At 53.1% G+C, this 27,545-nt stretch overlaps 1 protein-coding gene across 1 annotated transcript in view; it reads left to right on the top strand.

Annotated features, from left to right (window-relative positions):
- The window catches only part of LOC140399459 (membrane-associated guanylate kinase, WW and PDZ domain-containing protein 3-like), a 259,100-nt gene that overhangs the window by 122,953 nt on the left and 108,602 nt on the right, over window positions 1-27,545 (top strand). The window contains exons 10-12 of the mRNA XM_072489036.1: window positions 15,149-15,442; window positions 16,471-16,644; window positions 23,546-23,627. Of these exons, the coding sequence (XP_072345137.1) occupies window positions 15,149-15,442; window positions 16,471-16,644; window positions 23,546-23,627 (550 nt within the window). The remainder of the gene's footprint in view (window positions 1-15,148; window positions 15,443-16,470; window positions 16,645-23,545; window positions 23,628-27,545) is intronic.

Below are 27,545 nucleotides of genomic sequence, written 5' to 3'. Positions count from 1 at the left end.
CCAGGAGTACGTAGTCGCGCTCCTTGGCGTGGAAAAGGTCTATACCTACTTTGGACCACGGAGAGGTCACGATCTCGTGCTGTTGCAGTGTTTCCTTGGGTTGAGCCGGTTGAAACTTCTGACAGGTGGGGCAGTTGAGGACCGTGTTGGCAATATCCTGGTTAATGCCCGGCCAGTAAACCGCCTCCCGAGCTCTGCATTGGCATTTCTCGACCCCAAGGTGACCCTCATGGAGTTGGCCCAGCACCATAGCCTGCATGCTCTGAGGAATTACGATCCTGTCGCGTTTCAGAAGGATTCCCTCCACCACCGTCAGGTCGTCTTTATTTAAAAAAATATATTTATTAAAGTTTTTTAACACAATTTTTCTCCCTTACAAACAATAACCCCCCCCGCACCCCCAACAACAAAAAAACGAGAAATCGCGCAGAGCAAGATATATACATGGCAAAATTATATATTTACACAGCTTTGTACACTGGCCCTCACCCGTACGTGCCAGTTTCCCCAACCCTTCATGTTATCTCTTGCTCATCCACCCTCCCAGGCAGTCCCCCCTTTCTCCCCCCCCCCCCTTCCCAGGACGTCCCCCCCACCCCCACCTCCCCAAGGTTGCTGCTGCTGCTGACCGACCTTCCTCTAACGCTCCGCGAGATAGTCTAGGAACGGTTGCCACCGCCTGTAGAACCCCTGCGCAGACCCTCTCAAGGCAAACTTAATCCTCTCCAACTTTATGAACCCAGCCATATCATTTATCCAGGCCTCCAGGCTGGGGGGGCTTCGCCTCCTTCCACATTAGCAAGATCCTTCACCGGGCTACTAGGGACGCAAAGGCCAGAATGCCGGCCTCTTTCGCCTCCTGCACTCCCGGTTCGTCCACTACTCCAAATATTGCTAGCCCCCCAGCTTGGCTTGACCCGGACTTTCACCACCTGAGATATTGCTCCCGCCACTCCTCTCCAGAACCCCTCCAGTGCCGGGCATGACCAAAACATATGGACATGGTTCGCCGGGCTCCCTGTGCACCTTCCACATCTGTCCTCTACCCCAAAGAACCTACTCAACCTCGCCCCCGTCAAGTGCGCTCTGTGCACCACCTTAAATTGTATCAGGCTGAGCCTTGCACACGAGGAGGAGGAATTAACCCTACCTAGGGCATCAGCCCACAGACCTTCCTCGATCTCCTCCCCCAGCTCCTCCTCCCATTTACCCTTCAACTCTTCTACCAGAGCTTCCCCCTCTTCTTTCAACTCCTGGTGTATTTCCGACACCTTGCCCTCCCCGACCCATACACCCGAGATCACCCTATCTTGAACTTCTTGTGCCGGGAGCAACGGGAATTCCCTCGCCTATCGCCTCACAAAAGCCCGAACCTGCATATATCTAAAGGCATTTCCCGGGGGTAACTCGAACTTTTCCTCCAGTGCCCCTCGGCTCGCAAACGTCCCGTCGATGAACAGGTCCCCCATTCTTCCAATCCCCGCCCAATGCCACCTTCCCCGGGACAAACCGGTGGTTACCCCTGATCGGGGACCACACCGATGCTCCCATTGCACCCCGGTGCCGTCTCCACTGGCCCCAGATCCTTAGCGTTGCCGCCACCACTGGGCTCGTGGTATACTTTGTCGGCGAGAGCGGCAGCGGTGCCGTCACTAACGCCCCCAGGCTCGTTCCTTTACAGGACGCCATCTCCACCCTCTTCCATGCCACCCCCTCTCCCTCCATAACCCACTTGCGGATCATCGCCACATTTGCTGCCCAGTAGTAGCTCCCCAGGTTTGGCAGCGCCAACCCTCCTTGGTCCCTACTGCGTTCCAGGAACCCCCTCCTTACTCTCGGGGTCTTATTCGCCCACACAAACCCCATAATACTCCTGCCTACTCTCTTAAAAAAGGCCTTAGTGATGACGATGGGAAGGCACTGAAACACAAACAGAAACCTCGGAAGGACCACCATTTTGACCGACTGCACTCTACCCGCCAGCGAGAGCGGTAACATGTCCCATCTTTTGAAATCCTCCTCCATTTGCCCCACCAACCTCGTCAGATTCAGTTTATGTAGGGTCCCCCAACTCCTGGCTATCTGGATCCCCAGATACCGAAAGCTCCCCTCAGCCCTCCTCAGCGGTAGGTCCCCTATTCCTCTTTCTTGGTCCCCCGCCTGTAACACAAAGATCTCACTCTTCCCTACATTGAGCTTATAGCCCGAAAACTCCCCAAACTCCCTTAGAGTCTGCATGACCTCCACCATCCCCTCCATTGGATCCGCCACGTACAGCAACAGGTCATCCGCATATAGCAACACCCGATGCACTTCTCCCCCTCAGACCACCCCCCTCCATTTATTAGACTCCCTCAATGACATGGCCAATGGTTCGATCACCAATGCGAACAACAGGGGGCACCCCTGCCTCGTCCCTCGGTACAGTCGAAAGTACTCCGACCTCCGCCGGTTCGTCACGACACTCGTCATCGGGGCTCTGTAAAGGAGCTTAACCCAATTGATGAACCCTACCCCGAACCCAAATCTACGCAGCACCTCCCAGAGGTACTCCCACTCTACTCAGTCAAAGGCCTTCTCCGCGTCCATAGCTGCCACTATCTCCGCCTCCGATGGCATCATTATCACGTTTAAGAGCCGCCGCACATTGGTGTTTAGTTGCCTGCCCTTTACAAATCCCGTCTGGTCCTCGTGGATTACCCCGGGACACAGTCCTCGATCCTCGTGGCCAGCACTTTTGCCAGCAACTTTGCATCCACATTGAGGAGCGAGATCGGCCTGTACGATCCATATTGCAGTGGGTCCTTGTCTTGCTTTAGGATCAAAGAAATTGTCGCTTCCGACATTGTCGGGGGCAGGGTCCCCTCCTCTCTTGCCTCATTAAAGGTCCTCACCAGTAGCGGGGCCAACAGGTCTGCGTACTTCCTGTAGAACTCCACCGGGAATTCGTCCGGTCCCGGGGCCTTCCCCGCCTGCATGCTCCCCAAACCCTTGCTCAGCTCCTCCAACCCAATTGGTGCCCCCAAACCAGCCACCTCTTGCTCCTCCACCCTCGGGAATCTCAGCTGATCTAGGAATCGTCTCATCCCCTCTTCCCCCGCTGGGGGCTGGGATCTGTACAGCTCTTCATAAAAGGCCTTGAATACCTCGTTTATTTTAGTCGCACTCCGAACCGTGGCTCCCCTTCCATCTTTGACTCCCTCTATTTCCCTTGCTGCCATCCTCTTGCGGAGCTGGTGTGCCAGCATCCGACTAGCCTTTTCCCCATACTCGTAGGTTGCCCCCTGCGCTTTCCTCCACTGTGCCTCCGCCTTCCCTGTGGTCATCAGGTCAAACTCCGTCTGGAGCCATCATCTTTCCCCAAGTAATCTTTCCCCCGGGGCCTCTGCGTATCTCCTGTCCACTCAAAATCTCCCCCACTAACCTCTCCCTTTCCACACCCTCTGTCTTCTCCCTATGAGCCCTAATGGAAATTAGCTCTCCCCTGATCACCGCCTTCAACGCCTCCCATACCACCCCCACCCGCACCTCCCCGTTGTCGTTGGCCTCCAAGTACCTTTCGATACACCCCCTCACCTTCCCACACACCACCTCGTCCGCCAGCAGTCCCACATCCAGCCGCCACAACGGGCGTTGGTCCCGCTCCTCTCCCAGCTCCAGTTCCACCCAGTGTGGGGCATGGTCTGAAACGGCTATAGCCGAGTACTCCGTCCCCTCCACCCTCGGGATGAGCGCCCTACCCAGAACAAAGAAATCTATCCGGGAGTAGGCTTTGTGTACATGGGAGAAGAAAGAAAATTCCCTGGCCTGCGGCCTTGCAATCCGCCATGGGTCCACTCCCCCCATCTGATCCAGAAACCCCCTAAGTACCTTGGCCGCCGCCGGCCTGTTTCCAGTCCTTGATTTGGAGCGGTCCAGTGCTGGATCCAACACTGTATTGAAGTCCCCTCCCATTATCAGGCCTCCTATCTCCAGGTCCGGAATGCGCCCCAACATGCGCTTCATGAATCCTGTATCATCCCAGTTCGGGGCGTATACGTTCACCAACACCACCCACGTCCCTTGCAGCCTACCGCTCACCATTACATATCGCCCTCCATTGTCCGCTACAATAGTCTTGGCCTCAAATGACACCCGCTTTCCCACCAATATTGCCATCCCTCTATTCTTCGCGTCTAGTCCCGAGTGGAATACCTGTCCTACCCATCCCTTTCTTAGCCTGACCTGGTCTGCCACCTTCAGGTGTGTCTCTTGGAGCATGGCCACGTCCGCCTTCAGTCCCTTTAAGTGCGCGAACATTCGAGCCCTCTTCACCGGCCCATTCAGGCCCCTCACATTCCACGTTATCAGCCGGATTGGAGGGGCTCTCTTTCCCCCCCACGCCCCGCCGACTAGCCATCTCCTTTTCTGGGCCAGTCCCGTGTCCACGCCTCCCTCACCCTCCAGTCCCCCAGAGGGGGGACCCCGTCCCGACCACCTCTTCTGTGTCCCATTCCCTTTCGGCCAGTGCAGCAGCAACCCTTTCCCTTCCCCCCTCTCCCCTCCCCCCCCCACTAGACCCCTGTTTAGCTTTTTTGCTCCCCCCCATGTCACTCCCGTAAGTCAGCTGACGCCTGCTGACCCCGGCTTCCCCCGCCGTCCCATTGACCTCCCCGCGTGGGAGTCTCCCAATCCATATGCATTACTTCGTTCCCCTTCCCGCCTTTCCAAAGCCCGCTCCGCCCCCTCTGGCCTTGTCTATCTCCCCCAGCCCATGTAACATTTCCTGCGCATGATTGACCCCCTATATACAACAACCATCACACATCAAACCCCAAAACATCCCCCCCCACCCTCACAAACCCTCAGTTAGAGTCCAACTTTTCGGCTTCTACAAAGGTCCACGCCACTTCAGGCGTTTCGAAGTAATAGTGTTGGCCCTTGTATGTGACCCACAGTCGCGCTGGCTGCAGCATTCCGAATTTCACTTCTTTCCGGTACAATGCCGCTTTGGCCCGGTTGAAACCCGCTCTCCGCTTTGCAACCTCCGTGCTCCAGTCCGGGTATATTCAGACCTCTGCATTGTCCCACTTACTGCTCCGCTCCTTCTTGGCCCATCGCAGGACCCACTCTCTGTCCGTGAACCGGTGGAACCTCACCACCATCGCCCTTGGCGGCTCATTTGCCTGGGGCTTCTTCGCCAGCACCCGATGTGCCCCATCCAACTCCAGCGGCCTCGAAGGGACCTTCGTGCCCATCATCGCCTCGAGCATCGTGCTCGCGTATGCCCCGGCATCAGCCCCCTCCACTCCCTCAGGGAGTCCCAGGATTAGCAGATTCTTTCTCCTCGACCTGTTCTCCAGGTCTTTGAGTCTTCCCGCCCACCTCTTGTGTAGCGCCTCGTTCTGCTCCACTCTCACCGCCAGGCCCACGAGCTCATCCTCGTTCTGACTGACTCTTTTCTGTACCTCCTGGATCTTAGCATCATGGGCCTTCTGGGTGATCCCGAGTCCTTCAATTGCCGAAAGCATAGGCGCCAACATCTCCTTGCGCATCTCATCTCCTGATGAACTCCTGCAGCTCCCCTTTGTCCCTGGCCGCCGCCATTTCTTCCCCTCGCTTCTCCCGTTGCTCCAGTGCCGCTCCTTTGGCCGTTACACTTCTGGTCCGTTTCATAGAAGTTGGAGCGGGACCTCTCTCTTCCCTTCCCCACTGGCTGTGTCAAAAAAAAAAGGTTCCGTTGGGGCTCCTCTAACGAGCCCGAAAGTCCGTGGTAGCGGGAGCTGCCGAATCGTGCGGCTTAGCTCCGCATAGCCGCAACCGGAAGTCGAGAGGAAATCCTTTTGGCAGTGTTCGCTTCACCGGTCTGCCCCAAAAAGTCTATGGAAACTCCTGAAAAAGGTCTGGGAGTCCGTTCCAGACGGGAGCTGCCGAATGCGTGACCTACTCCTCCATGGCCGCCACCGGAAGCCTCATCCCTGCTTCTTCAATGGCCTTGGTAGATCTTTTCACAGTTGCTCCCTCTGCTGCTAGAATTCACCTTTGATAGAGTCAAGTCAGATTGCAGCTTTAAGCTTGCCCTTCCCCTGCCTGCATGCTGGAAGAGGCCCTGTTTATCCTGTTGCAGCCAAATATTTTACTGTTTCTGCTGGGTCTGGTAGCCAAAAGACATAACATTCCTGGGGGACACTGTCAGGGGAATGCTGCAGCCTTCTTCCCACACCGGGGAATGTCTAACAAATGCCGTGGGGGCCCTGTAAAAGAGCCCAAAAGTCCGTTCCAAGCGGGAGCTACCGAATATGCGACCTAGCTCTGCATAGCCGCACCCGGATGTCGTCAGGCCGTCTTTTACGTTATAGAACTGGGGACATTGTCCCTTCTGCCAGCCATTGGTACGGTGCTGCATCACACGCTGCAGCAGAGGATCCTTGGCCATCTCCTCACGAATTTGGACCACCCGTTCGTCAGAGGCCGGAAGGTTGGTGGCACACAACTGCACTTGCACTTCTATGTGGCAGGTGAAGTCACTTTGTTCACACGGTGTGGTAACCTGGATAGGGCATCTGCAACAATCAGCTCTTTGCCTGGCGTGTAGACAAGTTCGAAGTCGTAGCGGCGTAGCTTAAGAAGAATTCGCTATAACCGAGATGTCATGTCATTTAAATCCTTCTGGATTATATGGACTAGAGGCCTTTGGTCCGTTTCTACCGTGAATTTTGGCAAGCCGTTAACGTAGTCGTGAAACTTGACTATCCCTGTCAGGAGGCCCAGACACTCCTTCTCAATCTGAGCGTACCATTGTTAAGTGTGCGTCATGGCCCTGGAGGCATACGCCACTGGAGCCCAGGACGAGGAGTCATCTCGCTGAAGGAGCACCGCCCCAATGCCATCCTGGCTTGCATCAGTCGATATCTTGGTTTCCTTGGTTGGGTCGAAGAACGCTAGAACCGGGGCTGTGGTGAGCTTTGCTTTCAGCTCACGCCATTCCTCTTCATGCGTGGGCAGCCACTGGAATTCCGTCGACTTCTTGACGAGATGGCGGAGGGCCGTGGTGTGGGATGCCATATTGGGAATGAATTTCCCGAGTAAGTTGACCATCCCGAGGAAGCGGAGGACCGCCTTCTTGTCCTCCGGGGTCTTCATGGTGTTGATCGCCAAGACCTTGTCGGCGTCTGGCCGCACACCCTGTCGCGGGATGTGGTCGCCTAGAAACTTAATATCCGATTGACCAAATGAGCACTTGGCCCTGTTGAGCTGGAGACCATGTTCATGAATTCTCTGGAATACCTTCTTGAGGCGAGCGATGTGTTCCTGGGGCGTTGTAGACCAGATAATTACGCCGTCAACGTATACTCGCACCCCCTCGATGCCCTCCATCATCTGCTCCATGATGCGGTGAAATACTTCGGAGGCAGATCCCAAAAGGCATCCGGTTGTAGCAGTAGCGACCGAAAGGGGTGTTGAACGTGCACAGCTTGCGACTGGACGCGTCCAGCTGTATTTGCCAAAAACCCTTGGAGGCGTCCAGCTTAGTGAAGAATCTGGCATGAGCCATCTCACTGGTCAACTCTTCACGTTTTGGTATCGGGTAATGCTCCCGCATGATGTTGCGGTTTAGATCCTTAGGGTCAATGCAAAGCTCCCCTGACGGCTTCATAACGCAGACCATGGAGCTGACCCAGTCTGTTGGCTCTGACCTTCGATATGATGCCCTGGTCTTGGAGGTCCTATAATTGCTTCTTCAGACGATCCTTGAGGGGTGCCGGCACCCGGCATGGTGCATGAATTACCGGGGTGGCATTCGGCTTGAGCAGGATTTTATATCGGTATGGGAGCGTGCCCATTCCATCGAATACACTGTGGTACTGTGTGATAATGTCATCTATGTCGGCTTGCAAGTTTCCATCAGGCAAGGCCGCCGCCGGTGATGATGACATGGTGTGGACTCGCTCAACCAGGTTCAGGAGCTTGCAGGCTTGAGCACTAAACAGGGACGCTCTGTCAGGCCCGACGACTTCAAACCGCAGTGTTGCCTTGATTGCCCTGTTGGATACCCCTAGTTGACAGGAGCCACTGGCAGCTATGGCATTGCCATTGTAGTCAAGGAGCTGGCAGGCCGGTGGAAGAATGCTTGGTCTGGCGCGGATGGTGTCGAGGTCGGATTGTGAGATGAGGTTCGCAGAAGCGCCGGTGTCCAGTTTAAATCGGATGCAAGCCTTGTTAACTGTCAGGACAGCACACCACTCGTCGTCGGGATCCACACTGAGGATCGAGAGGCGTTTCGCCGTTGTGGTGGAAGGCAGCGCATGTGTAGTTATAATGCCCACCCTGTATGGGGACTTGAGGCAGTCAGCATCAGGGTCTGTTGGGCTGTCGGATCGGAATCTGGCATGCCTTGTTGTGTTGAGCGGACACTTCTGCGCCGCAGCTGGGATCGCTGGCTGCTGAGCGGTGGAGCAGATCTGCAAAGGGCTGCGTAGTGGCCAAGCTTGCCACACTGTAGGCACCAGCGTCCTTTTGCCAGACATTGCCGCTTTAAATGGGCGGAGCCACAATTTGGACACGTCATGACGCCGATGTCAGCGCGTTCCGTGCGCCATCACGCATGCGCAGTGCGGTCGGTCAACGTATGCACCTGCGCAGTTGTGTTGGGCTCGTCGTCCACTCATCACGCATGCGCAGGGACCCTGGAAAAGCGCGCAAAACGGCCACTCTCCTCGATGCTCAGGCCCTGCATTTGTGTTCCGCCTCGTGGGAGGCCACCTTTGCAGTTTCTGCCGCCCTGATGTGGGAGTAACGATTCTTAGCATGCTCATGGACAACGCACATCTCGATAGCGACAGAGAGGGTCAACTGTTTGACTTTCAGGAGCTGCTGCCGAAGGGAGTCGGAGTGGACCCAGAAAACGATCTGATCCCGGATCATGGAATCAGCCGTCGAGTCATAGTTACATGACTGCGCTAGGATGCGGAGATGGGTCACGAAGACTCAAAAGGTTCATCCTTACCCTGAAGCCTCTGCTGGAAAACGTACCATTCAAAGCTCTCATTCACCTCAATGTCGTAGTGGCTGTCAAACTTCAGCAGGACTGTTTTGAATTTCGTTTTGTCTTCACCGTCAGCGAATGTAAGGGAGTTGTCGATGTGGATGGCATGGTCCCCCGCGGTGGAGAGAAATAACGCAATCTTCCTGGCATCCGATGCTGCTTCGAGGTCGGAGGCCTCGATGTACAAGAGGAACTTTTGCTTGAAGATTTTCCAGTTGGCGCCGAGGTTGCCGGAGATGCGGAGTTACGGAGGAGGTTGGATGTTTTCCATTTCACCGGATGGCTGTTTGCTGGTCAATGCTGATTCACTCGAGGTAGGTCCGTCAAGATCAGTATCACTCTGGTACCATGATGTGTTAGGCAGGTTGGTTCGATGTGGACTGCACTCGATGCAGAGAAGCTAGAAACAGTCGTCTAACACAGGAGAAGATCCAACGCTGTTTTATTCAATGTTAGAACTGATATACATATTCAGCTGTGGGTCGACACTATACTGAACTGACTGGAGACCTTGTAGTAGCCTGACCAGACTTACTAGCTACCGCATGGTATTTGCACTTGCTAGCTCGTGGACTCTGACTGTCTCAGTGGCTGGGTCCCGAGAGAGCGGAAACCTAGTGCCCTCTGGCTTTATAGTGGTAGTGTCCTGTCTGGTGATTGGCTGTGTTGTGTTGTATGCTTACTGATCATCCTGTGTGTCAATCACTGCCTGTCTGCATCTCATTATATACATGAATGGAGATTATGACATCTGTCTGTCTCTGTCTCTCTCTCTCCCTCTGTCTCTCTGTCTCTTTCTCTCTCTCTCTGTCTCTTTCTCTCTCTCTCTGTCTCTCTCCCTCTTTTTTTCTCTTTTTCTCTCTCTTGAGATGAGCACAAGTGGTGTTTCTGTCGGGAGGGTGGATGCTCCCTGCCTCCTCAGGATTACCGTCGCTGTCCTGTGCCTGAATCAACCTGGTACAACAGGACGCTTTGCGATCTAAGAGGATACCTCACACCCACCAAATTTAGGAACTGCCCAAATGATCACCTATCATGCTTAGGGAGAGGAAGCATATCAGGCCCCTGCCCCCAATCTCCTTTCCATTCCTAGACAAGTCTTTTTCCCCCCCCCCCCCCTCCCAGATATTTAACACTTCCATTGCCAGGTGTGTCTCCCTCCCCCATTGCCAGGAGTGTCTCCCCCCCCCCCCCCCCCCCCATTGCCAGGTGTGTCTCCCTCCCCCAATGCCAGGAGTGTCTCCCTCCCCCATTGCCAGGTGTGTCTCCCTCCCCCATTGCCAGGAGTGTCGTCACCCCCCCTCCCATTGCCAGATGTGTCTCCCTCCCCCATTGCCAGATGTGTCTCACTCCCCCATTGCCAGGTGTGTCTCCCTCCCCCATTGCCAGGTGTGCCTCCCTCTCCCATGGCCACGTTTGTCTCCCTCCCCCATTGCCAGGTGTGTCTCCCTCCCCCATTGCCAGGTGTGTTTCCCTCCCCATTGCCAGGTGTGTCTCCCTCCCCCATTGCCAGGTGTGTCTCCCTCCTCCATTGCCAGGTGTGTCTCCCTCCCCCATTGCCAGGTGTGTCTCCCTCCCCGATTGCCAGGTGTGTCTGCCTCCCATTGCCAGGTGTGTCTGCCTCCCCCATTGCCAGGTGTGCCTCCCTCTCCCATGGCCAGGTGTGTCTCGCTCCCCCATTGCCAGGAGTGTCTCCCTCCCCCATTGCCAAGTGTGTCTCCCTCCCCATTGCCAGGTGTGTCTCCCTCCCCCATTGCCAGGTGTGTCTCCCTCCCCCATTGCCAGGTGTGTCTCCCTCCTCCATTGCCAGGTGTGTCTCCCTCCCCCATTGCCAGGTGTGTCTCCCTTCCCCATTGCCAGGTGTGCCTCCCTCTCCCATGTCCAGGAATGTCTCCCTCCCTCATTGCCAGGAGTGTCTCCCTCCCCCATTGCCAGGTGTGTCTCCCTTCCCCCATTGCCAGGTGTGCCTCCCTCCCCCATGGCCAGGTGTGCCTCCCTCCCCCATTGCCAGGTGTGCCTCCCTCCCTCATGGCCAGGTGTGCCTCCCTCCCCCATGGCCAGGTGTGCCTCCCTCCCCCATGGCCAGCTTTGCCTCCCTCCCCCATGGCCAGGTGTGTCACCCTCCCCCATGGCCAGGTGTGTCTCCCTCAACCCATTGCCAGGAGTGTCTCCCTCCCACATTGCCAGATGTGTCTCCCACCCCAATTGCCAGGTCTCCCTTCTCCCCCATTGCCAGGTGTGTCTCCCTCCTCCCCATTGCCAGGAGTGTCTCCCTCCCCCATTGCCAGGAGTGTCTCCCTCCCCATTGCCAGGTGTCTCCCTCCCCATTGCCAGGTGTCTCCCTCCCCATTGCCAGGTGTGTCTCCCTCCCCCATTGCCAGGAGTGTCGCCACCCCCCTCCCATTGCCAGATGTGTCTCCCTCCCCCATTGCCAGATGTGTCTCCCTCCCCCATTGCCAGATGTGTCTCCCTCCCCCATTGCCAGGAGTGTCTCCCTCCCCCATTGCCAGGTGTGTCTCCCTCCCCCGTTGCCAGGTGTGTCTCCCTCCACAATTGCCAGGTGTGTCTCCCTGCCCCATTGCCAGGAGTATCTCCCTCCCCCATTGCCAGCTGTGTCTCCCTCCCCATTGCCAGGTGTGTCTCCCTCCCCCATTGCCAGGTGTGTCTCCCTCCCCCATTGCCAGGAGTGTCTCCCTCCCCCATTGCCAGGTGTGTCTCCCTCCCCCATTGCCAGGTGTGTCTCCCTCCCCCATTGCCAGCTGTGTCTCCCTCCCCCATTGCCAGGTGTGTCTCCCTCCCCCATTGCCAGGAGTGTCTCCCTCCCCCATTGCCAGGAGTGTCTCCCTCCCCCATTGCCAGGTGTGTCTCCCTCCCCCATTGCCAGGTGTGTCTCCCTCCCCCATTCCAGGTGTGTCTCCCTGCCCCATTGCCAGGTGTGTCTCCCTCCCCCATTGCCAGGTGTGTCTCCCTCCCCCATTGCCAGGTGTGTCTCCCTCCCCCATTGCCAGGTGTGTCTCCCTCCCCCATTGCCAGGTGTGTCTCCCTCCCCCATGGCCAGGCGTGTCTCCCTGCCCCATGGCCAGGCGTGTCTCCCTCCCCCATTGCCAGGCGTGCCTCCCTCCCCCATTGCCAGGTGTGTCTCCCTTCCCCCATTGCCAGGTGTGTCTCCCTTCCCCCATTGCCAGGTGTGTGTCCCTCCCCCATTGCCAGGTGTGTCTCCCTCCCCCATGGCCAGGTGTGTCTCCCTCCCCCATGGCCAGGCGTGTCTCCCTCCCCCATTACCAGGTGTGTCTCCCTCCCCCATTGCCAGGTGTGTCTCCCTCCCCCATTGCCACGTGTGTCTCCCTCCCCCATTGCCAGGTGTGTCTCCCTCCCCCATTGCCAGGAGTGTCTCCCTCCCCCATTGCCAGGTGTGTCTCCGTGCCCCATTGCCAGGTGTGCCTCCCTCCCCCATTGCCATGTGTGTCTCCCTCCCCCATTGCCAGGTGTGTCTCTCTCCCCCATTGCCAGGAGTGTCTCCCTCCCCCATTGCCAGGAGTGTCTCCCTCCCCCATTGCCAGGAGTATTTCCCTCCCCCATTGCCAGGTGTGTCTCCCTCCCCCATTGCCAGGTGTGTCTCCCTCCTCCATTGCCAGGTGTGTCTCCCTCCCCCATTGCCAGGAGTGTCTCCCTCCCCCATTGCCAGGAGTGTCTCCCTCCCCCATTGCCAGGTGGGAGGCTCACGGAAACATCGGAAATGGGAGAAGGAGGCCCTTCTAACCTGTTCCACCAATCAACATGAACATGGCTGCTCCTTTGCCTCAACCCCACCCTCCTGCGCTATCCACATACCCCTTGACTCCTTCAGAGTCTAGAAATCTATTAGCTTCTTAAGTGATTTGTCCTCCACAGCGTCCTGTGCTGGAGAATTCCACAGGTTCACCACTGTCTGAGTGAAGAAATTTCTCCTCATTCCAGTCCTAAATGGCTGACCATGAGACTGTGACCCCATGTTGCGGACCCCCTCCCCCAGACAGAGGAAACTACATCCCTGTATCCAGTCTGTCCAGTCCTCTCGCAATGAAGGCGAACAAACCATTTGCCTGCCTTTTTAAAAAAAAAAAATTTAGAGCACCCAATTTTTTTTTTATCCAATCAAGGGACAATTTAGTGTGGCCAATCCATTTACGCTGCACATCTTTGGGTTCTGGGGGTGAGACCCACGCAAACACGGGGAGAATGTGCAAACTCCACATGAATAGTGACCCTGGGCCAGGATGGAATCCGGGTCCTCAGCACCGTGAGGCAGCAGTGTTAACCACTGCGCATCCGAGCTGACAATTTGCCTTCCTAACCGCTCTCTGTACTGCGTGCTGTGCTGGTTTTCAGTGACTGGTGTACCAGGGTACTCAGTACATCAACATCCCCCAATCTTATCACCATTTAAATAACACGCTGCCATTCTGATTCTCCATCCAAATTTATCCACGTTATGCTGCATCTGCCGTGTATTTGCGCACTTAGTCAAATTGTCCAAATCAACTTGAAGCTCCTTAATATCCTCCACACAACTCACTTTCCCACCAAGTTTTGACTTGTCAGCAAACTTGGAAATGTTATGTTGATGCATATTGTGAAGAGCTGGGACCCGAGCACTGATCCCTGCGGGACACCACTAGTCACCGCATGCCAATTCGAAAAAGGTCAATTTATTCCCACTATCTATTTCCTGTCTGCTAACCAATTCCCAATCCATTTCAATTATTACTCCCAATAACATGCGCTTTAAGTTTGCACATTAACCTCCTATGTGGGACTTTATCAAAATATTTCTGAAAGTCCAAATACACCACATCCACTTCTTGTCCCACGTCTATTCTTCATTACATCCTTTAAAAAAAAATAATTTAGAGTACCCAATTCTTTTTTCCAATTAAGGGGCAATTTAGTGTGGCTAATTCATCTACCCTGCACATCTTTTGGGATTGTGTGGTGACATCCACGCACACATGGGGAGAATGTGCAAACTCCACATGGGAGTGTCCCGGGGCCGGGTTCGAACCCGGGTCCTCGGTGCCATAAGGCAGCAGTGCTAACCCACTGTGCCACCATGCCCCTTCTTCGTTACATCCTTATAAAATTCCAAAGGTTTGTCAAAAATGATTTCCCTTCAATAAATCCATGTTGACTTTGTCTAATTCAGTTGATATTTTCTAAATGCCCTTTTATCACACTCTTTACAATAGATACGGAATTTTTCCCTACAATTGAGAGGAACCGGCTTGTAATTCCCTGTTTTCTCCATCTCGTCTTTTATTAAACAGCAGGGTGACATTTTCCACCCTCAAATCGTCCGGGACTGTTCCGGAATGTACAGAATTTTGGATGGCACGCTAACGCATCCCCTATTGCCATGGCCTTAGCACCCTGGCATGTAGATTATCAGGCCTTGGGGATTTATCTGCCCTCAGTTGCATCATTTTCTCCAGCGTTATGTTTTTACTCATACTAATTTCCTTCAATTCCTCACTCTCATAGATTATCATAGAATTTACAGTGCAGAAGGAGGCCATTCGGCCAATCGAGTCTGCACCGGCTCTTGGAAAGAGCACCCTACCCAAGGCCAACACCTCCACCCTATCCCCACAACCCAGTAACCCCACCCAACACTAAGGGCAATTTTGGACACTAAGGGCAAGTTTAGCATGGCCAATCCACCTAACCTGCACATCTTTGGACTGTGGGAGGAAACCGGAGCACCCGGAGGAAACCCACGCAGACACGGGCAGGATGTGCAGACTCCGCACAGACAGTGACCCAAGCCGGAATCGAACCTGGGACCCTGGAGCTGTGAAGCAATTGTGCTATCCACAAGGCTACCGTGCTGCCCCGATTCTAGATTCCTTAGCATTTCGGGGGAGTTATTTGACTCTTGATAAAAGGTGTCTGTGATGAGGAGGGGGAGACTCTCTATAAAAGGGGTCTCTGATGGGTAGACTCTCTCTATGCAGGGAGTGTATATGAGTGTAACTCGCTCTATAATGGAGTGTGCTGGTTGAGGTTTAGCGGTTGGCTGGGGGAGTGAGCTGGGTGTTATTAGGGTGATATCAGCAAGATAACAGATTGCCTCTGTCTTGGCTGCAGTGGAACTCCCGCTAACCGGCACACAGCACTCGCCCAATTCCACCAAGAGTTTGGCAAACGGATCAGCTCAGCCGCTAGCCGGGAACACGGACCGAGCAAGCGGACACCAAGATGGAGTGCCACCCTTTGCTGTCAGTGGTGTACAGCAGGACCTAGAGGCCCCCTGCAGTGAGGGACAAGAGAAGGCTGAAGGCGGCCAGACGCAGGTGGACGTACACCCCCAGTGGGAGGACGAGGGATCTGTAGTCCTCGCAGTTGCCTCAGAGAATGCATTCGGAAATGAGACATCCCCGGGTAAGATAGCTCGTCTATAGATTCTGCCTGTCGCTCTCAAAGTTTCTCAAACAATTCAGCTCTCCCCCTTTGAGGGCTCGACCTGTACCATCTGTACCGGTGCCCCCTCCTGCCTCCCCCGCCAGCCCAGGAACGTATCACATTGATTGTGGATGCTGCCTCTGCTCACCTCTCTCACACAGGTATTGTACCCCATCTCTCAATTGTGAACCCTGCCTGAGCCTGCGCAGGCCAGGGTAGAGATCCCTGCATTCACCAGAACTGGATCTGTGCCTGTCCTGGTGTGTGGTGTTCCAATTGTCGGTGCAGGGAGGGGGGGGGGGGGGGGGGGGGGGGGTGCGAAGAGATCATGGGCTGAGCTGACGAAGGCTGGTGTGAGTCTTGTGATCTTGTGAGCATTGGAGCAGGACAGGCTGTGGCCATTACTATGTAGATGAGGGAACCCTCACACACTGTGGACCTGGGAATCAGACTGTGTGAAGGGGCCAGGTAGTCACCCATACTGGCTCCAAGCAGGAACCTCACCGCAGGGATGAGAAGGAGGTTTGGACGAGCGTGGACAGCACTGCGCAAAAACTCGAGATTTAAACGTAAGGCTTTGAACTGGCATTCTGCCAGAGTTGGCAATTAGTGAGTCTTCAGTGAGGATCCACTCATTTCAAACTCTGAGGAGGTGAAGGGAGTCCGGTTTAATTTACCATTTCTGCAGAGGCTCGGGGTATCACTGGGGTGTGTTAATGCTGTGTGTGTGGTTTGTACAGAGAATCTGTGTACCCTCGGTGTGGCAGGGTTTATTAATAGTGTGTCAAAGTGTGCCTCGTTTATATAGAGACTCACTGTACCCCCAGGGTGCAGTGTTTATTAACACTGTGTATGCTTGTGTGCGCGCGTGTGTGTGTGTGTGTGTGTTTTGTTGCCCCCAGGGTGGATAGGGTTTATTAACCCTGTGTGTGTGTGTGTGTTTTTTGTTGCCCCCAGGATGGATAGGGTTGATTAACACTGTGTGTGTGTGTGATCTCCTCACTCAGCCAGTGCCTTCATTCCCCTGAAGGGCAGTCACCCAGGCAACACCAGCCTCCCAGAGCGTCATGAGGCATCTCAGGTGGCAGATCGCAGGCCGATGCCCGATGGACGATCTCAACCAGTCAAGGACAAAGGCGGAAGCAGCAGGAGGTCACAGCTCAGCACTCGGGAATATAACGGTGCGTGAGACCCAGCCCCTGACAGAGCGCTGTCCGTGTGACCTTGAGACCCAATGCATGGGACCAGGCATTAATAATTCAAACAACCTGTCAGTGTTGGATTGGAATGTACCGGGCTGGAAAATATGCTTCACTTCAGCTGCATTATTCCGCCCCACCCACCCACAACTATCCCCCGTACTCCCTGGAGTCTGCTTCAGGAGGGTACGTCAGTCTTGGGTTCAGTGCAGATTCCCCAGAACGATGGCAGCCCTGAAAGAATTCTGAGCACAACGTCTCTCTTATTTCCTCGTGTCTCAAAGATTGGGGGTGGGGGATCTGCTCAAGGGGGGTGTCAGATAATTGGAGGACTTGAGACAAACTATGTTCTCTAAATGGGGGATGTGGAGTGGGGTGGTGGGGGTTCCGATGGGGATTAGGGGGGGGAGGGTGCAAGGAGTCCAGAACAAGGGGGCCAGATGTTAAAATTGAAGCCAGGCCGTTCCTGGGCAACATCGGGAAGCACCGACGGCAGTGGAAATCGAGAACTTTCTCCACCCCTCCTCTGGGAGCCTGTTCAAAAATTTCAAACTTGTCGTCAATTGCCGAATATTTGTTGGGCCAAGGATATTCCGGGTGATTAGAATTCAGGTAGAGAATACATCAGGAAGCATTCTTATGTGTAATCATGTAGAACTTTGGCAGGTGGAACAGGATCTAAATGGACAGAGATTAAATTATGATCTAAATGGATGGAGATTGCAGGGATCTGAGGTACAGAGGAATCTGGCTGCCTGGTGCATGGATCAGGAAACGTTAGTCTGCAGCAAGAGCAAAGCATAACAAGTAGGGATGTTTTGCTGTAGTTATAATAATAATCTTTTTTATTGTCACAAGTAGGCTTACATTAACACTGCAATGAAGCTACTGTGAAAAGCCCCGAGTCGCCACATTCCGCCGCCTGTTCGGGTACACCGAGGGAGAATTCAGAATGTCCAAATTACCTAATAGCACGTCTTTCGGAACTTGTGGGAGGAAATCGGAGCATCCGGAGGAAACCCACACAGACAGGGGCAGAACATGCAGACTCCGTACAGAAAGGGACCCAAGCTGGGAATCGAACCTGGGACTCAGGAGCTGTAAAGCAACAGTCCTACCCACTGTGCTACCGTGCCGCCCTAAACCATTGCACCCAACGTGGTACTGAGCGTTGGTGAGATTGCGGCCGGAAGATTGTGGCGGTGGGATTCTTCAGAGATTCTCCGGGATTCCCAGAGAGAATTCTGCCGCCAGCGAGCGACACGTTGCCTCCCACCACCGAGAAACACGCGGCTGGGGGACCGGAGAATCCAGCCCCACATCTGCAATACACTTCTGGCCACCTGAGTTAAAAAAGGATGTACATTGCATTAGAAACATAGAGACCAGAATCAGAAGGAGGCCATTCGGCCCTTCGAGCCTGCCTCGCCATTCAACGTGATCATGGCTGACCCTCAATCTTAATGCCCTGTTCCCGCTTCCTCCCCATACCCTCTTGACACCATTAAAATCTAAACAAAATGATCTATCTTTCTTAAGTATAATCGGTGACTCCGCAGCCTTCTATGGTCAAGGATTCCACATGTTCACCAGCCTCTGATTGAATACATTTCTCCACATCTCTGTCCTAAATGGTCCACCCCGGATCCTGAGACTGTGATCACTTGTTCTCGACCCTGCCAGAGGAACCAATGTCCCTGTACCCAGTCTGTCCAGCTCTGTCAGAATTATACATTTCAGTCAGGCCTCCTCTCATTATCCTAAACTCCAGTGAAGACAGACCCAGTCGACCCAATCTCTCTTCATAGAATCCCTGAAGAAGGAGGCTATTCGGCCCATTGAGTCTGCACCGACCCTCTGAAAGAACACCCTACCTAGACCCAATCCCCTAGACCCAATCCCCCCCCCCCCCCGCCCTATTCCTGTAACCCCACCTAACCTTCTGAACACTAAGGGACAGTATTGCATGGCCGATCCACCCAACCTGCGTGGCTCATGCGCTCTCTCACATCACTGTGTGTAGTCCCACATTAACCCTATAATGTGCCAGACCTTACAGCCACCGTTGTGTAGGTTGGGATAGCTGGACAGCCATGCCAATATCTGAGAGAGAGCGAGCACTGCAGGAAAAGGAGTCATGTTGTGTTCTGCTTCTTCATGTAGCATAAGCTGCTTCCTTGACGTATGCTCTGACAAAGGAAGGTTCAGACTTGGAGATAGGTTTAACACATTTATTGAACAGTTAACAATTCTCCTACTTGAGTTTGACTCTCCTGCTACTCTTACTACAGCAACTCAATCTAACTAACCAGTCTGCTCTAATCCATGCGGTGGGTGTGATGCTTCCGATCTGCCCCTGTGTCTCTCACTAAGTGTCGCCTGTGAAAAGAGAAAGAGCATGTGTGCCCTGTCCTTTTAGATGGGCTGCCCCCTTGTGGTAGTGTCACCTCTGGGTGTCTTGACTGCCCATTGGTCGTGTCCTATCTTACTGGCCTATTGGTTGAATGTCTGTGTGTCATGATGTCTCTGGTGCTCCCTCTAGTGATTATTTAGTCTTAGTGTATCTACATTAACCCCTTGTGTATTTACAGTGATGCATATCACCACAATGGAGTCACAGATATTTACAGCACACAGAAGGAGACCCTTCAGCCCATCACTCCTGCGCCAGCCATCCAACACCTCTCTATTCTAATCCCATTTACCATCACTTGTCCTGCAGCCTTGTGTGCTGTCTCGTTCCAAGTCTTCATCTAAATGCTTCCTAATTGTTGTTTAATTTCAGGCAGTGAGTTCCAGATTCCCAGCACCCTCGGTTGACAAAGCTTTTCCTCAAATCCCTTCTAAATCTCCCACCCCCTTACCTTAAATCTATGCTCCCTGGTTATTGACCCTTATTGAGGAGAAATGTTTCTTCCTGTCTACATTATCTATGCTCACATAATTTTGTTACATCTCAATCAGGTTCGCCCCCCCCCTCCCCCTTCAGCCTTCTTTGCTCTGAGGAAAACAACCCCACCCTAACCAGCCTCTCTTCACAGCTGAAACGCTCCAACCCAGGCAACATCCTGGTGAATCTAGTGGGACAGAAAGAAAGGCAAAAAGAAGCAGCAACAGAGAAACAGGGACAGAAATATCGCGATGACTGAGAGCAGCAGGATCCGTTCCATATATCACAGAATCCCTGCAGTTCAGGAGTCCATTCGGCCCATTGATTCTTCACTGATCCTCTGCAGGAGCACCCCACCTAGGCCCACTCTGCCACCCTATCCCCATAACCTCACCTAACCTTTTGGACATTGAGCAGCAGTTTATTATGGCCAATCCACCTTACCCGCACATCTTTGGACTGTGGGAGGAAACCGGAGCATCCGGAGGAAACGCACACAGACACGGGGAGAACATGCAGACTCTGCACAGACAGTGACCCAGCGGGGAATTGAACCTGGGACCCTGGAGCTGTGAAGCAGCACTGCTAACCACTGTGCCACCCTGCCGCACCATATAATGTGGAGCAATTTGCACTTTGGGCAGCACGGTAGAACAAGTGGTTAGCATTGTGGCTTCACAGCGCCAGCGTCCCAGGTTCCATTCCCCGCTGGGTCACTGTCTGTGCGGAGTCTGCACGTTCTCCCCTTGTCTGCGTGGGTTTCCTCCGGGTGCTCCGGTTTCCTCCCACAGTCCAAAGACGTGCAGGTTAGGTGGATTGGCCAATGATAAATTGCCCTCAGTGACCAAAAAGGATAGGAGGGGTTATTGAGTTACAGGGATAGGGTGGAAGTGAGGGCTTAAGTGGGTCAGTGCAGACTCGATGGCCTCCTTCTGCACTGTTCGAAATGCAGAAAGATATATCTGAGACTCAGGATTAATCAGAACCCATGGCTTCAGAAGTGATCGGAAAACAAGATCATTAAAAACAGGAGCAGGAATGGGCCATTGAGGCCCTCTAGCCTGCTCCACCATTCATCTGGCCTGTCTCATTCCATTTCCAGCTACCACCTCCACTGTTGCCTTAATCTATTAGCCTCCATCCCCAATATATTCATGGACTGGATTCACAGCTCTGAGTGAAGACATTTCTCCTCGTCCTAGTTCAAATTGGCTGCTCCTTATCCTGAGGATATAGAACATAGAACAATACAGCGCAGTACAGGCCCTTCGGCCCACGATGTTGCACCGAAACAAAAGCCATCTAACCTACACTATGCCATTATCATCCATATGTTTATCCAATAAACTTTTAAATGCCCTCAATGTTGGCGAGTTCACTACTGTTGCAGGTAGGGCATTCCACGGCCCCACCACTCTTTGCGTAAAGAACCTACCTCTGACCTCTGTCCTATATCTATTACCCCTCAGTTTAAAGTTATGTCCCCTCGTGCCAGCCATTTCCATCCGCGGGAGAAGGCTCTCACTGTCCACCCTATCCAACCCCCTGATCATTTTGTATGCCTCTATTAAGTCTCCTCTTAACCTTCTTCTCTCCAACGAAAACAACCTCAAATTCATCAGCCTTTCCTCATAAGATTTTCTCTACATACCAGGCAACATCCTGGTAAATCTCCTCTGCACCTGCTCCAAAGCCTCCACGTCCTTCCTATAATGCGGTGACCAGAACTGTACGCAATACTCCAAATGCGGCCGTACCAGAGTTCTGTACAGCTGCAACATGACCTCCCGACTCCGGAACTCAATCCCTCTACCAATAAAGGCCAACACTCCATAGGCCTTCTTCACAACCCTATCAACCTGGGTGGCAACTTTCAGGGATCTATGTACATGGACACCTAGATCCCTCTGCTCATCCACACTTTCAAGAACTTTACCATTAGCCAAATATTCCGCATTCCTGTTATTCCTTCCAAAGTGAATCACCTCACACTTCTCTACATTAAACTCCATTTGCCACCTCTCAGCCCAGCTCTGCAGCTTATCTATATCCCTCTGTAACCTGCTACATCCTTCCAAACTGTCGACAACACCACCGACTTTAGTGTCGTCTGCAAATTTACTCACCCACCCTTCTGCGCCTTCCTCTAGGTCATTGATAAAAATGACAAACAGCAACGGCCCCAGAACAGATCCTTGTGGTACTCCACTTGTGACTGTACTCCATTCTGAACATTTCCCATCAACCACCACCTTCTGTCTTCTTTCAGCTAGCCAATTTCTGATCCACATCTCTAAATCACCCTCAATCCCCAGCCTCCGTATTTTCTGCAATAGCCTACCATGGGGAACCTGACTCACCAGCTGTTCTCCCGCCGAAATCGACTGGCCTGCCCCTGCAAAGACAAGTGCTTTTAAAGGACAGACTTACCTCCCAGCAGCCACTTCCGCACTGCTCCCGCTGAAACTGACTCACCAGCTGTTCTCCCGCCGAAATCGACTGGCCTGCCCCTGCAAAGACAAGTGCTTTTAAAGGACAGACTTACCTCCCAGCAGCCACTTCCGCACTGCTCCCGCTGAAACTGACTCACCAGCTGTTCTCCCGCCGAAATCGACTGGCCTGCCCCTGCAAAGACAAGTGCTTTTAAAGGACAGACTTACCTCCCAGCAGCCACTTCCGCACTGCTCCCGCTGAAACTGACTCACCAGCTGTTCTCCCGCCGAAATCGACTGGCCTGCCCCTGCAAAGACAAGTGCTTTTAAAGGACAGACTTACCTCCCAGCAGCCACTTCCGCACTGCTCCCGCTGAAACTGACTCACCAGCTGTTCTCCCGCCGAAATCGACTCAAGTGTTCTGGGCTACACAGCTGAGAGGGGACAGGGGGTGAATCTGTGGAAGCCTGTTTTCTCCAGCTAGCGTAGAGTTCATAAATCACTGATAGGCCCCACACAAGGTGCTGCACGAGGTTAGATACAGAGTAAAGCTCCCTCTACACTGTCCCCATCAAACACTCCCGGGTCAGGTACAGCACGGGGTTAGATACAGAGTAAAGCTCCCTCGACACTGTCCCCATCAAACACTCCCAGGACAGGTACAGCACAGGGTTAGATACAGGGTAAAGTTCCCTCTACACTGTCCCCATCAAACACTCCAAGGACAGTTACAGCATGGGGTTAGATACAGAGTAAAGCTCCCTCGACACTGTCCCCATCAAACACTCCCAGGACAGGTACAGCACAGGGTTAGATACAGGGTAAAGTTCCCTCTACACTGTCCCCATCAAACACTCCAAGGACAGTTACAGCACGGGTTTAGATACAGAGTAAAGCTCCCTCTACACTGTCCCCATCAAACACTCCCAGGACAGTTACAGCACGGGGTTAGATACAGAGTAAAGCTCCCTCTACACTGTCCCCATCAAACACTCCCAGGACAGGTACAGCACGGGGTTAGATACAGAGTAAAGCTCCCTCTACACTGTCCCCATCAAACACTCCCAGGACAGTTACAGCACGGGGTTAGATACAGAGTAAAGCTCCCTCTACACTGTCCCCATCAAACACTCCAGGACAGGTACAGCACGGGGTTAGATACAGTGTAAAGCTCCCTCTACACTGTCCCCATCAAACACTCCAGGACAGGTACAGCACGGGGTTAGATACAGAGTAAAGCTCCCTCTACACTGTCCCCATCAAACACTCCAGGACAGGTACAGCACGGGGTTAGATACAGAGTAAAACTCCCTCGACACTGTCCCCATCAAACACTCCCAGGACAGGCACGGCATGGGGTTAGATACAGTGTAAAGCTCCCTCTACACTGTCCCCATCAAACACTCCAGGACCGGTAGAGCACGGCGTTAGATACACTCCCGGGACAGGTACAGAGTGAAGCTCCCTCTACACTGTGTGAGGTTGTGTTGTGGTTCTAACCCCAGTAAGTGAAGCTGGCCGGGTGACTGATTCCTAATGCCTTACTGTGAATTCCAACAGGGACCTCCGGTAAATCCGATTCACGGGAGGGGGACCGAAGATCTCTGAGCCTCTCAGCATCACGGGACATTCCAGGAGTGAGGTAGGTGTCGTTCATGTTGTGCAGGTTCCTCAGATTACGAGGTGGATTTGTGCTGAATGAACGTTAGTGACAGGAGGATGGGTAACCGGAGGGACATCGATTGAAGAGAATCGTTAAGAGAGCCAGAGGGGGAAGTGGGGAGGGATGTTTGGTTACCTGGACTGCGATGGCCAAAAGTGTGTTGGAAGCAGATTCAACAGGAACTTTCAAAAGGAGGGGCCTTTGGATAAATACTGGATGGTGAAGGGCTTTGGGTAGGGAGGAGTGCGATTAATAGGGTTGCACTTTCGAAGAACAGCACAGGTGTGATGGCCGAATGGACTCCTCTGTATACTAGTCACTTATCTAACTGCTCTTTGATCCAGTCTTGTTTTGGGGATATGGCAGTGCGTAAAACCGGATACCCAGTTTCCACATGACAACAAGGACCGCAAGTTAGTGTGATTGAGAAATGTCTTCAATGGCTGCAAAATGACTTGGAGCATTCTGACTTGGTGAAGTGCAGCGACTGTCTTTCACTGGGCCATCAACCCAGTCGGATTCCCAGCCAATGCCTGCTGGAGTGGAGACAGTCCCAACAGTGGAGATGGGAAATGACTGTTGCACTGGCTGAAGGGAGAAATGTTTGCCTTGCAATGCTCAGTACTGAATATTTACTTTAAAAAATAAAAATTTAGAGGAACCAATTTTTTTCCAATTAAGGGGCAATTTAGCCCGGTCAATCCACCTACTCTGCACATCTTTGGGTTGTGGGGGTGAGACCCACGCAGTCACGGGCAGAAGGTGCAAACTCCACACGGGGCCGGGATCAAACCCAGGTCCTCAGTGCCGTGAGGCAGCGGTGCGAACCACTGTGCCACTGTGCCGCCCAGTACTGAATATTTACTGTGAGACCCGGGTTGCTCCCAGTGAGGCCTCTGCTGTCGACACCCGAGTTACTCTCAGTGAGGCCTCTGCTGTCGGGACCCTAAGTTACTCTCAGTGAGGCCTCTGCTGTCGGGACCCTAAGTTACTCTCAGTGAGGCCTCTGCTGTCGGGACCCCGAGTTGCCCCCAGTGAGGCCTCTGCTGTCGGGACCCCGGGTTACTCTCAGTGAGGCCTCTGCTGTCGGGACCCTAAGTTACTCTCAGTGAGGCCTCTGCTGTCGGGACCCCGAGTTACTCTCAGTGAGGCCTCTGCTGTCGGGACCCCGAGTTACTCTCAGTGAAGCCTCTGCTGTCGGGACCCCGAGTTACTCTCAGTGAGGCCTCTGCTGTCGGGACCCCGAGTTACTCTCAGTGAGGCCTCTGCTGTCGGGACCCCGAGTTACTCTCACTGAGGTCTCTGCTGTCGGGACCCCGAGTTACTCTCAGTGAGGCCTCTGCTGTCGGGACCCCAAGTTACTCTCAGTGAGGCCTCTGCTGTCGGGACCCCGAGTTACTCTCAGTGAGGCCTCTGCTGTCGGAACCCCGAGTTATTCTCAGTGAAGCCTCTGCTGTCGGGACACCGAGTTACTCTCAGTGAGGCCTCTGCTGTCGGGGCCCCGGGTTACCCCCAATTGGTTCTGTGCTGTGTGCTGTAATTATGTAGGAGTTTCAGATATATTGTATTTTATTTATTTGGTTTAGTAAGAGTTAAAAGCCTGGGTTAGTGTGTGACTGCTGCAGTGGTGTTTTTAAAAAATCCTGGTTTGAAAGTCAGCTTGGCTTTTTGGGAGCCAGAAGTACAATTAAAGCATTGTAAAAGTTTGGGCTGATGGATTTTGTTTATATTAACAGGGTTCCCTGCGGAGTAGTCAATTAGAGACACTGTTCAATTTAGCAAGATTATGTGGTTAATGGAAGGAGCCAGGGGCTGAAGCAGTCAGGTATTCAGCTTCGGTTTTATTTTGTGACTGGAAGACAAGCTGATATGTTTTTCTGAAAAAATACAGTCAGAGATTCTGCTGTTACAAGTTACAGAGAGACATAGATAAGCTGCAGCGCTGGACTGAGAGGTGGCAAATGGAGTTTAATGCAGAAATGTGTGAGGCGATTTATTTTGGAAGGAATAACAGGAAGACAGTACTGGGCTAATGCTAAGATTCTTGACAGGGCGGATGAGCAGAGAGATCTCGGTGTCCATTGTTGCTAACTTTCCGGTTCGTTCAATTGCTCTGTTTTATTACCTTTGCTCTCGAGTCGCCAGGTATTATAGATTATTATAGAATTTACAGTGCAGAAGGAGGCCCTTCGGCCCATCGAGTCTGCACCGGCCCTTGGAAAGAGCACCCTACCCAAGGTCAACACCTCCACCCTATCCCCATAACCCAGTAACCCCACCCAACACTAAGGGCAATTTTGGACATTAAAGGCAATTTATCATGGCCAATCCACCTAACCTGCACATCTTTGGACTGTGGGAGGAAACCGGAGCACCCGGAGGAAACCCACGCACACACGGGGAGGATGTGCAGACTCCGCACAGACAGTGACCCAAGACGGAATCGAACCTGGGACCCTGGAGCTGTGAAGCAATTGTGCTATCCACAATGCTACCGTGCTGCCCCGGTATCTTTATGATACCGCCACGAGGTTCAAGTCCAAGTAATGATCAATAACTCAATACACCGATTAGTAAGATTCAAATCAAAGCACATTTATTATACACAGTAATCGCTACTCATGCACAAATTCTATGTCTAAGCTACTTCTACAACTAACAGGCCTATACTTAACTTCGGACTGGCCCACCAGGTCAGGGGAACAAATGGCCTTTCGTTCGGGTTCTGAGTCTGTGGGATTCGAAGTTGGTACGGATTGGTAGCTAGGAGCGCCTATCTCGTAGCGAGCGTTCAATTAAGACTTACTTCTTTCGGTGGTCACTGCACCGGTCATGGTCAAGGTTGGTTCGCGTTGCTGGGCGACCCGGGAAGGACGAAGAGAGCGAGTTGAACTTGGGGGCTTAACTTCATAGTCCCCAGGGGCTTCCCGCCTTTTGGGGCGGACCCTGTACCTGGTTCCAAGTGATTGGACTTTGTTCCAATCGCTTGGTTCGATTTCTCCAATACTGGAGCGGTTCCCTGATCGATGGGCGGTCTTGAGGTGTCCGTTAACCTCTTTTGTGTTGGCTCCTGCTGGCGCCCGGGAGTCTGGCTTACTTTTATGTGTCCCAAATGTTGCTATTGTTCCCGGGGATTGCTCATCAGTATGTAGATGGCTGCTACATTATTATGCTGATGGTCGCTGGTATCGATGCTGTCTGGCTTCTGCAGAGTTAAATACACAGCAAACCTGCAGCTGCTGGTTTCTGCCTGTGTTGGCTGAATTTCTCTTCAGCCTTTGCCGTTCGCCATTTTAAATCGGGAGTTGGCCAATTTAGGTGGCTGCGCCATGTACATAGATCCCTGAAAGTTGCCACCCAGGTTGAGAGGGTTGTTAAGAAGGCGTACGGTGTGTTAGCTTTTATTGGTAGAGGGATTGAGTTTCGGAGCCATGAGGTCATGTTGCAGCTGTACAAAACTCTGGTGCGGCCGCATTTGGTGTATTGCGTGCAATTCTGGTCGCCGCATTATAGGAAGGATGTGGAAGCATTGGAAAGGGTGCAGAGGAGATTTACCAGAATGTTGCTTGGTATGGAGGGAAGATCTTATGAGGAAAGGCTGAGGGACTTGAGGCTGTTTTCGTTAGAGAGAAGAAGGTTAAGAGGTGACTTAATTGAGGCATACAAGATGATCAGAGGATTGGATAGGGTGGACAGTGAGAGCCTTTTTCCTCGGATGGTGATGTCTAGCACGAGGGGACATAGCTTTAAATTGAGGGGAGATAGATAGAAGACAGATGTTAGAGGTAGGTTAGAACATAGAACATAGAACATAGAATTTACAGTTCTTTACTCCGAGAGTAATAAGGGCGTGGAATGCCCTGCCTGCAACAGTAGTGGACTCGCCAACACTAAGGG

The sequence above is a fragment of the Scyliorhinus torazame genome, chromosome 22 (assembly GCF_047496885.1).
Source record: "Scyliorhinus torazame isolate Kashiwa2021f chromosome 22, sScyTor2.1, whole genome shotgun sequence".
NCBI classification, from domain to species: domain Eukaryota; kingdom Metazoa; phylum Chordata; class Chondrichthyes; order Carcharhiniformes; family Scyliorhinidae; genus Scyliorhinus; species Scyliorhinus torazame.
This window is presented reverse-complemented; position numbering and strand designations above follow the sequence as displayed.